The sequence below is a fragment of the Trichosurus vulpecula genome, chromosome 4 (genome assembly GCF_011100635.1).
Source record: "Trichosurus vulpecula isolate mTriVul1 chromosome 4, mTriVul1.pri, whole genome shotgun sequence".
NCBI classification, from domain to species: Eukaryota; Metazoa; Chordata; class Mammalia; order Diprotodontia; family Phalangeridae; genus Trichosurus; species Trichosurus vulpecula.
The window spans coordinates 168,771,340-168,786,534 of NC_050576.1; the positions used below are offsets into that span (position 1 = coordinate 168,771,340).

Below are 15,195 nucleotides of genomic sequence, written 5' to 3' on the forward strand. Positions count from 1 at the left end.
AACTACAACCTCTCATCAATAAGAAAACATTCCTGAGACTAAAAAGCTGCAAGAGGTGCTTGCAGGTTTGAGGTGGAAACGCTCTTTCTGGACATAAAGGAAAACACATTTTGCATTACATGAGGAGAAAAAAAAAATCTGTTTACTCAAAAAAAAACTGGAGAGGAGCCATTTGTTAGATTCATTTATATTTCTAACGTGGGATGGGGGAGGGTTGGCCTCAGAGCCTGCAAGACCTAGGTTCAAGTCCTGCCTCTGATACATACTGGCTGCGAGCGCCCCCGCTAACTCGTTTCGGAAGAGGTGCCGCCAACCTGCCTTGTGAAGAGGTTCCTCACAGGGGAGTTAAACCTCGGGTCCAGTCCCGAACTCTATCTAGGCCTCCCGTTTGCAATCCTGGGTGCACGAGCTCCGCCGGCACCCGCGGGGACCGCGGACCAAGCAAGAGCCGAGGCTGACCGAAGGCTGCTGCGCCTCAGCGGAGCCCGGGGCCGGCTAGGCTTCCCACTCCCTAGCCCGCCTCAGTCCCGAAGCTTTGGGGCCGAGGAAGCGATGATCCGTCCCCCAGGGCTCCGGTCCGAGCTGGAGCGGCAGGTCCTAGGAGGCTAGCCAAGGGCCTACTAGGGTCCGGGGCTCACCGTCCCCGGCCCCGCCGCCGTAGAACGCGGCCCAAAGCACGGAAGCCCCGGAACCGCGTCGCCCGTGGCAACAGGCTCCGCCCTCTGCCGCAATGTCCGAGTCAGCGCGTCGGCCTCCCTCGGTCCCCATGACCCACTTTGGTATTCCAATCTCAGCGCGTCAGTTGTTACCCGCGAGGGGGCGGTTACTATTGTTTGATTGATTTAAATAGCTTGGGAGGGGGGAGGGGCAGCTCAAGAAGTAACGCACAGGTCTCCACTCCACCCCAACCCCACCCCGTCCCCGGCCACCTCGACTCCTCCGTATTCCCTCTCCCCGCTCTACTCCCTGCGACGACGTCTCGCAGCGTGACTGTCGTAGACGCGCGCGCGGCCCCCACGTTCCGGGAGCGCGCGCGCCACCGCCGCCGCCGCCACCTCCTCCTCAGGTCCGGTGCAGCCAGTGTCAGTCGTTGGCTGCGGGAGGGTGGCGGTGATGACGGCCGGGCGTGACGGGCCCGTCGCGGCAGCGCCTCCTCCTTCTCCTCCCGCCGCCGCCGCCGCCGCCGCCGCCGCCACAGCCACCGCCACCGAGGCCTCGGCAGACTCATCATGAGAGGTGAGTTCCGGGAAGGCGGGTGGAGCCGGGGGCTGGGGTGCCGGAAGCTTCCCTCAGGCTGGATCTCACGGGGGAGGGAAGGAGTTGGGGAGGGCTCACCGCGTCACCGTGCCTCCTCTAGAGGTTCCGGGGGCTCCTGTTAATGTGAACAATCAGATATAAAATCCTCAGCTTGTCTTTCGGAGCCCTTCATCCCCTGTCCCCCTTCCCACCTTTCCAGGCTTCGCTCCTTACGCCCCCGCCCCCACGCCTTCCTCCATCCTCTGACACTGACCTCAGGGCTCGGAGCGCCACTCTTCGTCTCCCGACTCCGTGCCTTGCATCGGCTGGCTCCCGTGCCCTGGAATGTTCGTCCATCCTATCTCTGCCCCTTGGCTTGCCTGGCTTCAAGTCTCAGCTAAACCCCACTTTTCCCGGGTACTTCCTTAATTCTAGCGCCGCCCTTCTGTTGATTATTTCCAGTCTGTCATGTATATAAATAAGTCTGTCCGTACCTAGTTGTTCGCGTGTTGCCTCTCCTTTTAGATTGTGAACTCCTCGAGGACGAGGACTGTCTTTTGCCTTTCTTTTTGTATGCTCAGCTTTTAGCACAGTGCCCAGTACATAGTAGGCGCTTAATAAATGCTTATCGACTATTTTTGCCCCTCTTTGTATCCCTGGCATTTAGCACGGTTTCTGGCACGAAATAGGAGTTGAAGGAATGGTCGTTGACTGACTGAAGCTGGCAACTCCGGCAGAGGAGCCCTGGACTCCCCTCTCACCTAGGGCGGGGTCTGTTTAGGGGCCAGAGCCGGGAAGATTTCCTTCCACCACCCCCGGCTTCCCTGCCATGGAGGAGGTAGAGCTGTCTAGCCGGGGCTTTTGGGTCCTGCTTCCCCCTCCCCCACCTCTTTCCCTATTCCGGTGGATTCACTCTACTGCCCATGGCATTTCTTTAAGGGTACAGTTTGTCATTTTACTCTGTTCGAAATGAAGGTTGACCTGGCAGAGTTAATCCGTGACTGTCAACAAGTGGCTTTTTTTTATGAGCTGTTAGTAGTTATTTAGCCGCATGCTTTTTTAAAAAATAAATGTGCTTTGCTGTCGATTGCGACATTAATTATGGATAATCACGAAGCATTATTTGGCTCCAGTCTTCCAGAAGGCTGCACGGGGTAGACCTATAAACTGAGCACCAATTTTACCTTTTTTATGGGGTATATTTGTTTGCCACTGTGATGCTAATTAAAGGCATTATTTTCTATATTTTTCCCAGAAACTCCATGCGTTTTTGCAGATACTTTATTTTTCGCTCGCCCTCCTAATGGACTAGTGAGATACGGATAATCTAGATGATACCGTTCCAAAATTACATGTTAGTAAACTAAAGTATTGAAAAGGAATATAGCAGGCGTCAGAGTTGTTACTGGAATCCAGCTCGCTTTTCTGTGAACGTTTGTTGGGCATCCGTCCTAAGAGATTAACCTACTGCCTCCTCCTCCTAGTAGGACTCATTTGTGGCTGTTCAGTCATCTGACTCTTCATGACCCCATTTGGGATTTTCTTGGCAAAGATCCTCAAGTGGTTTGCCATTTCCTTCTCCAACTCATTTTACAGATGAGGATCTGAGGCAAATAAGGTTAACTGGCTTACCTGAAATCACACACGTAGTAAGTGTAAGAGGCCAGAGCTGAATCCAGGTCTTCCGGACTCCAGGCCTGGTGCTTTATTCACTACTCCACCTAGCTGCCCTCCCTTAATCCTAAACTTCATGTTTGCACGAGAATTTTTGCTGTAGAACGTTCACATAAGAGAATGCTGTGGTGGTAGATCTTTGTTACTGAGGAAGGAATAGAGATCTGGTAAGGAGTGATGTAAACCTGAAATACCGAGAGGGGTATGTGTACCTTCTGTGGTAGTTGGTTCTTGCAGATAAAAATCATTAATGGACACTATATCGTTTTCTCTGTTTACTAGTTCTCTTCCCAAATGTATTAAAAAAAGTCTTTTTTACTGTTTACTTAGGAGACAGAACCCTCAAACAAATAAATCTGGATCAAAGGAAAAGCAGTCCAAGGCCATGCAAGCCAGCTGTAGTCACCTTCACAATCTTCCAGGAACTGGAGACAGTGAAACTGCCCCAGCTTCTCATTGTGCCCATACTGTAAGAATGACTGGTGAAGGTTCTTGCCATCATCCTGGAGACATTCACATCCAGATAAGCTCTGTACCTGGAGAGTGTGGTGAAAGTCCAAGCCCTAGAAACCTAAGGTCTGGTTCCCAAAGCAATACTCAGGGCTGCATACACAGTCGATTAAGAAGTCATTCACACAATGAAGCAAGGCAACCTGATGATGCTACCATGGAGCCAGGAGAAAATGGCAGCAGCTCTATCTCTGAGTTTCGCTATCTCTTCCATTGGTTGCAGAAAAGTCTTCCATATATTTTGATTTTGTGTGTCAAACTTGTAATGCAGCATATAACAGGTATAACTGATTAAGTAACTAATTTTTATTGCTAAATTAATTTATTTATTTACTGGATAATTTAACATTCATTTCAGTTCTTTTTGTTAGCTTTTACAATGTTGTATATTTTGTTTTAATTTGTCTTAGCTTTCCATAGTCCATTGCTAGCTTGAATACTTTTGGAGGTTGAAAATTTCATTTTGCTATCTTGAAACTCCTGTTTGATTTTTTTTCTTCCAAATAACTGGCACTTATTTTCTAACAGGCATTTCTCTTGGAATTGGGCTGCTAACAACTTTTATGTATGCAAACAAAAGCATTGTAAATCAGGTTTTTCTAAGAGTAAGTACAACATTCAGCAATTAAACATTTTTTGAAACACCAAATTTCTCTAGATTTTCATGCTAACTTTCGAGAGAAATGGGAAGGCTAGATCATGTTAATTTGGCAGACATAAATGTATGCACTGTGACATTCATAAGGTTTCTTTCTCAACCACATTACATGGATAATTTGCCTGTTCTTATGTTGCATTTCCTCATCTGATCTGAGAAGAGAGTATATGGTTGGAATCCCAATATTGGAGGAATGCTTGTTGAATGAAGTTTTTTAGGTTTTAGAAAATACCTTCTAACCTCCTAGAAGAAGTTAACTAGGTAAGTGCCTCTGTTCTGTGAGCCAGTTTGACTATATTTATAATAATAGAACTACCCATAAACACTTTGCCAAATTCACTACTTGTTGTTTTAGGGTGGAATTAGGTTTTAAGAAAACCTAATAGGTATATCATAACATAATTGGTGAAGTAGTTAATTGCTTAGAAAGTATGTCCCCATATTGATCGATGGGAAAGTAGAATTAATTTACTGAGTTTCATTTTAAGGCAGCTTTACAAATATGCATTTCAATTATGGCTCACAGACAGAAATTGGCCCTTTTACAGTTTGGCAAAGAGAATTGCAAGTGCAAAAAAAAAACAGCCCCATGTAAGATTTATCCAATAAAGCTAATTAAATTTTTTAAAAATTTAAGATGAGTCAACCCATTTAATTTGTAAAAAATTTTTGAGTTAACAATGAATTTTAAAAATGACCTTTATATAAAAACCACATTCATTGACTTTAATGCTCAATTAAAATATTAACATTTTAAAAATTCAAATAAATATTTTTAAAATTAGCTTCCTTTTTGAAAACCTAGCCCAAGTGGAACTTGTTTGTTTTTTTGTACTTGGCCAGAAGTCCTTTGTACCAGTTTACATGTGGTCTGGCCTACTTGAAAATAGACTTTAAGATATTTTTTTTTTATCTTGAGGAAAACCTGTATTTGCAAAATTCGTCTTAAAATCCATTTTATTGCTTTACTAAAAACTAAAATTACAAGTGATAGTGACTAGAATGAGATACAAATGAACCAGATGTCCTCTGTACTTAAAGTGAATCGCTCCATAAAAATAACTTTATAAAAATAACAAAAATCTGGAATTGACTGTTAGTTTAATACTATTCATATGCATTTAAATTCTGAAAAAATTCAGTTGTAAATTATGAAATTGTTTTATTTTACAGGAAAGGTGCTCAAAGGTACAGTGCGCTTGTTTACTGGTATTCTTAGCAGGATCTTCCGTTCTCTTGTATTACACCTTTCAGTCTCAATCACTTTATTACAGGTAATTGGAGCACACATCCCATTTTTATGCATGTCAGTATCTACTAGAAACATTATTCTTTTAGGTGTCAACAAAGACTTATAGGCTGCTTTCCAGGTGTCATATGGGATTTAGAGTACTTAGAGACTTCATACCAGGAGGGCAGTTTGTGTACAACAGAATGGAGGTAGAAAACAGAATTGTTGGTTTTAGTTATATCCTAGACTTATATAAGGTTGGAATCAAGGTTGCGTTTTGAAGTAGTGTAATATACTTCAGCAGGTTGGCTTGTGAGATAGTAGATTAAAACTAGATTATGTCAAAAAATGAAGCCAGACATTGATTTTAAAAATTTCTGTTAAGAAATCTAAATTCTTAATTACTATCCTTCCAAATCAAAATTTGAATTTTTTTTATTTTTAGATTATTTTTATTATTCTATATAAACAAAATATTTTTAGCAGATTTATTTTTTAAAATATAGTAACATTTTGTCTTCAATAATAACTTGATGTATTTCTTTTGGTAGCTTAATTTTTTTAAATCCTACTTTGGATTTTTCAAGCTTCTGGGAGGTACTCTGGATTGTGGGAATTACAGACTTCATCCTTAAATTCCTCTTCATGGGCTTCAAATGCCTTATTTTGTTGGTGCCTTCTTTTGTGATGTCTTTTAAATCCAAGGTAAGAAAAGTAACTTCTGTTCATATGGGAAAAATGTTATCTCTCTGGACGTTTGGCTGTGATTCTTCAGTAAAATCTTAAGTCAGAAAAAGAAGTAATTGAAACTTTTCTGAGGTTTTTCATTCTTTCGTACCTGATCAGTTTATTGGTAATTCCAGTTTCTGATACTTCCCAGGTGAAGAGATATTCATGCTAAAATTTAACTTAGAGTTAGATGATCTACACAGTCATACAAGTTTTTCTAGCCGTTCTAAATAGCAGAATGGAGAAAGCTGGATTGCTGGGTTTCTAGGTTCCCATCCTGGCTCTGGTACCATGTGTCCTTGAGCAGACAGCTTCTGGGCCTGATTTCTCATTTGTAAATTCAGAGTGGGAGTGGGGGGGGTTTGAAAGTGTGATCTATTCCAGCTCTAGATGATATGATTCTGTGAAGTCTTAGCATGATGAGATTTAGGATTTGACAGTGATGATTAGTTTGTCTTCCTAATAATTGTCTTAATTACATTGTATTTAAAATTGAGTTATATTTTATATCTTATTAAAACAGTATTGTAGACATGAGTATTTTGGAAGGGTTATACATAATGATACGTATGTGGCCTATGCTGAATTGCTTGACTTCATAGGGAGGGTGGGTGGGAAGGGAAGAGGGGAGAGAATTTGGAACTCAAAGTTTTAAAAACAGATGTTCAAAAACAACAACAAAAAATTTTTTGCATGCAACTAGAAAATAAGATACACAGGCAATGGGGCATAGAAATTCATCTTGCCCTACAAGAAAGGAAGGGAAAAGGGGTTGGGAGGGTAGTGGGGTGACAGAAGGGAGGGCTGACTGGGCAACAGGGCAACCAGAATATACACCATCTTAGAGTGGGGGGGAGGGTAGAAATGGGGAGAAAATTTGTAATTCAAACTCTTGTGAAAATCAATGCTGAAAACTAAATATATTAAATAAATTTTTAAAAATGTAACAAAAAAAAACAGTATTGTAGAGCTGTTTAATCTTCATTGAAGACTGGTTAACATATTTTTGCTATATGTAATACCACTTTCCTAAGATTACTCCGGGTACTGTTTAGAAATAAACAAATTCCTTACATAACATGGGAATCAGGCTGTGATTATACGTTCAAGTATAGGGATCGATATCTTTGAATTTCCTAGGTAAACTCTGTGGACTTCAATGGTATTTATAGGAGGCAACAGGAAGAGCACTGGATAGGGATCTGGATCCGTGGTTCAGGTCCCAGTTCTGTTCCTTAACTGCCTATGTGGGCAAACCTCTTTACCTCTTTGGGTCTGCTCATTTCCTGATCTGAGAAATGGGGAGACTAGATTAAATGACCTTTACAGGTCTCTTTAGGCTCTAAATCTAGGACCTTATTATGATCTATAAAGCTGTGTACTTAAAGCTCATTGTGGATTTATGTGTGTTTTCTCTTTCTTCTTTAGGGCTATTGGTATATGCTCATAGAAGAATTATGCCAGTATTATCGAACTTTTGTTCCTATTCCAGTTTGGTTTCGTTACCTTGTTAGCTATGGGGAGTTAGGAGGCAGTGTAACAGGATGGAGTCTTGGGATTCTGCTGGGTCTACTCTACCTCATTTTAAAAGTATGTAATATTTAACTGGCTTTTGATAGTTTACCAAAATCTTGTAGAAATATTTCTGGAGAGTGACCATTGATTAGGCTGTTAGATGGGGCTTAGGCTCTGTTACTGACTAACCACAAGCAAATCACTTAACCTTGCTGAGCCTCAGTTTTGTCATCCAAAAAAGGGGGATATAAATGTAAGGCAATTAGTTTTTAGTTTAACAGTTGACTTAGTGTGAAAAGTTAGAAATTACACCTGTTAGTATTACTATTTAGTGTTCACTTGAGGGTTCCATACTTTAATGTGTCCTACCACTGTGGTGAAGTAATTAATGATCAAGACATGCACAAAGCCAAACTGCACTTTTATCTTTTGGGGTTTTGACATCATCATGTTCATTTTTAACTCCTACAAGATTAGAGGTATGATGGACAGAGTATAAGACAAAGTAAGAAGCTGCATTTGGGAAACTTGTATATATATTTGATTTGTCATTTTAGATTTCAGTTGATCCTAAGTTGGACCATACCAGCTTGCAAAGAGTTGTTTTAACTCTAAATTTAGTAAATATTCAGTGAATGAAGTTGAAGTAAAATTTGAGAGACAATCTTAATATGGAATTAAAGGAATCTTTGGTACATTTAAAAAAAACTGACCTAGGATTTAAATTATTAGATTTTGAACTAGATAATTTTGGGGGTACGGGTGGGGTCATCACATCACTGAAAATTGCATTAAAGCTTGGAAAGATGTAGCTCTTTGCACTAAACACACTTATTCTCTATTTCAGCTTCTAGACTTTTTTGGGCATCTGAGAACTTTCAGGCGAGCTTTACGGATATTTTTAACACGACCAGTAAGTATTCTATGTTCTAACTAAAGAAAAGTACTACTTGCATTTTGTCTTAGAAAATGCTATCTTGGTAGCATATTCTAAGAAGTGTTCAGGAATATTTTCTTATGTGTCATTGAATGGTTTCCTATTTTACACAGTATTTGGATTTTCCCCTTTTTTTGTGTCACTGGAACTACGATAGACATGGGTCTCTCTGTAAGCAGTTAGCAAGAGTTTATTAAGCGCTTAAGCACTATGAATAGAAAGGCAAAAATATGGTTCCTGTGTTCAAGGAACTTTCATTTTAATGGTGGAGACAACATGCAAGTAACTGTATATACAAGAACAGGTTGGGCAGGAGCAGAAAAGGCCTCTTAGTATTAAGACAAGCTGAGTCTTACTGGAAGCCAGGAGACGGGTAAGGATGGAGATTCCAGGTGTGGAGTACAGCCAGTGAAAAGGCATGGAATTGGGAGATGAGTGTTGTGTGCCAAGAACAGCAAGAAGCCTAGTATTGCTGGATTGCAGAGTATATGGAAGGGAATAAGGCACAAGAAGTCAGAAGGGACCAGGTCCTGAAGGGTTTTAAATGCTAAACAATTTGATCCCAAAGGTAATAGGGAGCCACTGGTATTTGTTGAATAAAAAGTTACATTGTGAAATCAGCGTTTTAGGAAAATCACTTTGGCAGCTGAGTGGAGGCGGGATTGGAGTAGGGGAAAAGATCTGAGGCAAGGAGACATAATGTGAAGGCTGTTTCCATAGTCCAGCCAAGAAGTGATGAGGGCCTGCACCAGGTAGCAGCTGTATGAATGGAGAGAAAGGAAGATAACCAGAGAAATGACAAGACTTAGCATCAGGTTGTGTATATGGAGTGAGTGTGAGAGAGAAGCCGAGGATGACACTGAGGTTATGGGCCTGGGTGACTAAGAGGATGATGATGTCTTCAATGGTAATAGGGGTTTTTTTTTCCAAAAATTTGGAAGAGGGGAGGATTTGGAAGCAAAAGTTCCATTTTGGAAATACTGCATTTGAGCTGTCTCCAGAACTTTGAAATGTCCAGTAGTAAGTGGTAATAAGAAACTATGAGAGAAGTTAAGGCTGGATATATAGATCTGGGGAATTATTTCTATAGAAATGATCGTTAAACCCATGGAAGCTGATGAGATAGACCACCAAGCAAGATACTATAAGAAGAGGATGAGCGGCCTGGGACAGTCTTGGGAGATAATGTAGTGGGCATAACTTAGAGGAAGATCCAGCAAAGAAGGCTTGGGAGTTATACTGGGTGGGGTATCAGGAGAGAGAGTAGTGTCACCAAACCTAGACAGAAGTCTATCCAGGAGGAAGGGAGAAATGTTGAAGGCAGAGAGGTCAAGAAGGATGAAGATTAAGAAAAGGCCATCATTACAGGTCTTCCAAAGTTTTAGTGCAGTTTTAAGCTGTATTTTTGAAAGACCCTGTATCTAGCAGTTAAGAAACCTTTAGTTAAACTTTGGAGAGAGCAGGTTCAGTGGAATGATGAGGTCAGAAGGCAAATTGAAGAAGATTTAGATTCAAGTGAAAAGTGTTTTAACACTTTTCAACAACTAGATGCTGATTGTTACAATGCATGTGCATTTCAGATAGGCTTGCATTCAACTGTGCTATACACATTCTTTAAATGGATTTCTCAAGGATAAAACTTATATATACCCAGGTAAAAGAGCTATAGTCGAACCTTATGAGACACTGCAGTTGATGCCTTAGAAAATAGTGCCTGCAGAAGAGACGAAAACTGCATGCCTTGCCTTTCTTTGCAGAGGTGGAGGACTCTATAGGTGTGGAGCATTGCATATCCTGTCAGATTTAATTAATGTGTTTAGTTTTGCGGAGTTTCTTCCTTTAGATGAAGTATCTGCCCCAAAAACTCAGTTAAAGTTTTTCAAAATTTTATTAATGTTGCCTTAAAAATTTTATGAGCTTTTGTTTCCCTTCCCTTTCTAGATCTACTGTTTGCCTCATGCAACACTATTAATTCCCAGTAAGTTCCCACTAGTATAAGATTAAACATTCTTTCACTTTATAATAGCTAGCTGTACTACATAGCGCTTTAATTTTACAAAACAATTTGTGTATCTTTATCCTTAATAATAGTGCTGTGAGAGCGGTATTATTATCATCCCTATTTTACAGATGAGGAAACTGAGGCCCATAGAGGTTAAGTGACTTGCCCAGGGTCACACAGCTATTAAGTATCTGAGATAAAATTCAAACTCAGGTCTTCCTGACTCCAATTTTATATATGAAAATCGTCCTGCAAAATCTCCCTTACTGAGGTAGTGATTGCCTGCCCCCTCTGTTGTATGAGTTCACTGCTTTCTGCCCTTTAGAGGTTTGAAAACCAGTCTGATTCTAGGAAGATTTCTAAAGATTTGAACATCACATATATTTTAGGGGAAAAAGGATGGAAGAGCAAAGACCTTGGAAATTAAGGAATGTGAAAGACAAAAAATGAAAAGTAAAATTTCTTATTTTTGTAGAGTTATGGGGTGACAGCCTCCAAAAGACAGTGTTCAGAAGCTGATGATCTTTGTTCTATCTGTCAGGCTGAATTCCAGAAGCCTATCCTTCTCATCTGTCAGGTAATTATAAATAAGTTGCCTCTTAAAACTATGCAGATCCTCCCCACTGCACAACTCCACCCCCTAGCCCCCAAGCTCCCACCAGTGCTTAGTTAATTTATGAAGAAAATAGCAGGCATAGCATAGGAAGCTATTGGAAGGGGCAGATTAAATTTTTGCAGCTGTAAATGACAGCAATTTGGAAAATTCTGGGGAGAAAATCCAAATTCTATTTTTAGATTTTGAAATTGATTTGACTTAAATTGTCCCTTTGACTGTCCTGAAAGGTACCTATACTTGGGCTAAAGTGTAACTTTAAAAGCATACATATCATCACCATTAAGATCATTGTAACTTAAATTATTAAACTATCATGTGTTTGATACTGTAGAACACATATTCAGAATCAAGAGACTTATTTCCTGGGTCTGCCACCATATAGTTAGTATTTCTAAGGATCTCACATTTATATCCAAATTTAGGATATCATCCAAGTCAGTCTGAAAATTGTACGAAATGTAAAATAGATAGTAAAATGTTAGGCAGAATGTTTACCAAGTGTAAAAGTCAGTTCTTGCTTCCATTACAGCATATATTTTGTGAAGAGTGTATCACGTTATGGTTTAATAGAGAGAAAACATGTCCACTTTGCAGAACTGTTATTTCAGACCATGTAAACAAATGGAAAGATGGAGCCACTTCATCACATCTTCAGATTTATTAGATCCTGTCAACTGCTATTTGGTGTTTATAGGATGCTGGTTTTCATTTGATGTTTGACTAAGTAATGTGGGTACTGCTATAATTGAATTTTAAATGGATTTCCAGTGTTTCTAGTTCAAAACTAACCTGAAGCATCAAAATCAGACATTTTAGACTATTAGAAACAAATTAAAGAAAATTCTGTCTACAGACATGAAATTTTAAGAATTAAATGGGTAAAAAGCAACCCTGTGTTATTTTGACTTTTCTTCTAATTCAGTGTTGTTCAAACAACATTTTCATCTGTCTGTATAATGATAAAATGTTTTAGACATTCTCAGAATGTAGTTGGACAGGTAATAGTAGTTTGCTTTGAGGAACACAGGCATTGTCTCCTGCTAGAATCAAAATCTTATTTTTTCATGGTTTTAAGGTACATGTATATAAAACAATTCTAGCTTTTTAGAGAGCATTTGACTTTTCTAAACCCAATTCTGAATTATTCCTAGAATTCTTATGCCACTATAAGGCATTTTAATGTATTTTTCCTGTGTTGGCTTTTAAGAATTACAGGAATAATTCCTGTAAAGTATTTTATAAAACTTGTATTTTTAAAATATAAAATTCTAAATACTATATTTTGTCTAAATCAGATTTTCCAAGTCAAAGGAACTGACTAGGGAAGGTATATTTTAACCTGTATTGTTAACTGTCGCTTTGACCAGCAATCAGTGAGAAATAAATGAAATTAAAAATTTTGGTGGACCTTATACATGCATACATGTGTACATACATGCGCTGCTGTCAACTTAAGTGTTTTATTATTTTGCTTTTATCTAGTGTTATTGACCATCTTACACAGTTAAAAATATAATTTGTTGATTATGAAGGCACCAAGAGCAAATTCCATAAATTTAATCTGAATCTGAAAGGATTCTTCATTACATATTTACTTTAAGCTACAAAAATGATTTAGCTTATTTTCTTATTTTAATCTTCTTTTATCCCTTTTTTTTTTAAAGCACTACCTCTAGTTCACTGTGGGGCTACTGTGTCCTTGAAAAATCAGGCATTCTTACATTAGTAGTTACTGTACAGCTTTAGGGTATTACTTTGTTACTTATTTTTTTGGTTACACAAAGGCTGATATTTCCTTTGACTTAACTTTGATATATTGACCAAGGAAAGTATATTTGGCCTTTCTGCTTCCCTGAGGAAATGGCACTGAAGTATTATTAAATGAGTCAGATCTACATAAATGGAAAAATTGTCACCTTATATCAAATTAGTGGGCTCATTCTCAGAGGTGGTAGTATTTTTATTATTCTTGGAAGAAAACTCAATTAAAGAACCTAGTTTTATGCAGAAGCTTTATGCAGAAAAGTTCAAATTTTTTTCCAATTATTTTCTCTTTGCTGTATATAAATCTATTTTCGCTGCTACAGTTTCATAAGTTGTCTTATGATTTCTATAAAAGCAGCACATCATATTGCATCACTGTATTTCAAGGGGTGATATTTGTACTTAATGTATTTTTCCAATGTTGGCTTTTATTAAATCAGTTTTCTGTAAATTCTTTAGTTTAAAAGTTTGTTAGGGTATGGGATTAAATCTTCCCTGGGTTTCCTGAAATTGTGTTCTAATTAGTTATTTAATTAGTTTGCACCCATGATGGCTCTTCAATTGCAGTATGCCTTACTCAGCAGAGGAACTTCCTTCCTCCTCAATTCTCCGTAACAGTTTGCTTCAAGCTGATGGGGGGGGCGGGGGGAGGGTTGTCTCTGTCCTACCAGCTAAAGCTTCAGAGCTGCCGTTGTGTAAGAGCCAATATTCTTCCGAATACTCCCCTATCTGCCCACTGATTGATGTAGGTGGCCCTAATGAAGAAAGGAATGTAGAGAAAATTGCTGGTTAGATTGGGCTGATGAAGGTGCATCAACTACTAGAACATAGGTCTTTTTGGAGGGGGGCAGGAGGCAAGGCAGTTGGGGTCAAGTGGCTTGCCCAGGGTCATAACAGCTAGTAAATGCATGAGGCCTACTTTGAACTCAGGTCCTCCTGACTCTACTGTACCACCTAGCTGCCCCTAGATCATAGGTTCTTAAACTGGGGTCCATGAACATTTTTAAAAAAATATTTTGATAACTGTCTTTCAATATAATCAGTTTCCTTTGTAATCCTATTTATCTTAGGCATTTAAAAACATTGTAAGAGGGGTCCAGAAGGGCCTATGACACTAAAAAAGTTAAGAAGCCCTGGGATGGATTGTATGATGGATCTCTTATAGGCAGGGAGATATGCATCAACAGTTGCGGAGTGTTTATCGTAGAACACATGCCATTGTTGTTCTAATTCTCAATTTCTTTCTGGAATGCCCTCCCTCCTTGTAAAATCACTATTTAGACCTCAAATAATGCCTTACCACACACAACTACTGCCCTCTAACTTAAGCAGTGTTTTTTCTCCCCACTGGAATTCACACTTTGTGCTACCTTTTCACCTGTATATCGTTTCATGTTACAGTTATTTGTGTCTCAGCCCATTCTTAGACTGTAAGCTCTTTGAGGGCAGGGATTGTGCCTTATCTAAACTGCTTGGAATGTAGTAGCTCAGTGCTATTACACAGGTGACTAATAAATTCTGAATTTGAAGCCAGTTTGGGACTTAAAAAAAAAAAAACCCTTGAACAACACATGATTGAACATTTGTCTTAACTTTTCCTGGTTTAGAAAGCATTACTACAGCAACTATAATGCAGCTAAACGCAAGACACTTCAGCTCTGTATACAATAAAACTCTCAACAATTAGAATCCATACCTATACCCACCTTGCTAAAACAATTGTCAAAAAAGAATGGATGGGACACGGGGCCATAAACACACTGGTGAAGTAAAGGCACTTTTATGCTAGCCTTCCCTTATGAGAATGTTAAATATACAGAAGAACTGGAGCACATCCCCTGAAACAAAAAGCCTGCTTTGTCAAACTTGTTCAGGTATGTCTCCTTTCTCTCAATACAAACATTACGAAGGGCCTCCATTGTTTCAAAGGTGTAGTAATGTCACTTAGCAGCAAGTTATTAAAAATCATTGTCATATATGGCAGTCTCCCTCTGCAAGATGTCATGTGTGTGAACCTGTCATGCCTTGGAAATCTGAATACTAAGACTACCAGAGGTTTGTTCCTCATATACAAACATCCCCTAGATGAGCAAAGAACTTCCCATTCTCTGTATCTATGGTTTGTCTCCTCAGGGTCTCATTACCTACCTATCTTATTGTTAACCTTATCTTGCATGATTTTTCTGGAATGGATTTCCAGATCACCTTTTAGATGTTAACGTCAAAGGTGCCACTCTAGACTTCTTCCTCAAAACTTTTCTTACCACTTTGGACTTTCATATACCTTGTTCTACCTTCTATTAGTTGTGTAAACATATCTCAT

The 15,195-nt window shown here is 39.5% G+C and overlaps 1 protein-coding gene across 1 annotated transcript; it reads left to right on the plus strand.

The window, feature by feature from the left end:
• The first annotated feature begins 1,023 nt into the window (after nucleotides 1-1,023).
• Nucleotides 1,024-15,120, plus strand: RNFT1 (ring finger protein, transmembrane 1). Its single transcript, XM_036756680.1, has 9 exons — nucleotides 1,024-1,236; nucleotides 3,241-3,701; nucleotides 3,949-4,025; nucleotides 5,252-5,352; nucleotides 5,861-6,014; nucleotides 7,467-7,628; nucleotides 8,401-8,466; nucleotides 10,968-11,069; nucleotides 11,638-15,120. The coding sequence occupies exons 2-9, from the start codon at nucleotides 3,296-3,298 to the stop codon at nucleotides 11,770-11,772; spliced, it is 1,203 nt and encodes a 400-aa protein (XP_036612575.1). The 5' UTR covers nucleotides 1,024-1,236; nucleotides 3,241-3,295; the 3' UTR covers nucleotides 11,773-15,120.
• The last annotated feature ends 75 nt before the right edge of the window (nucleotides 15,121-15,195 follow it).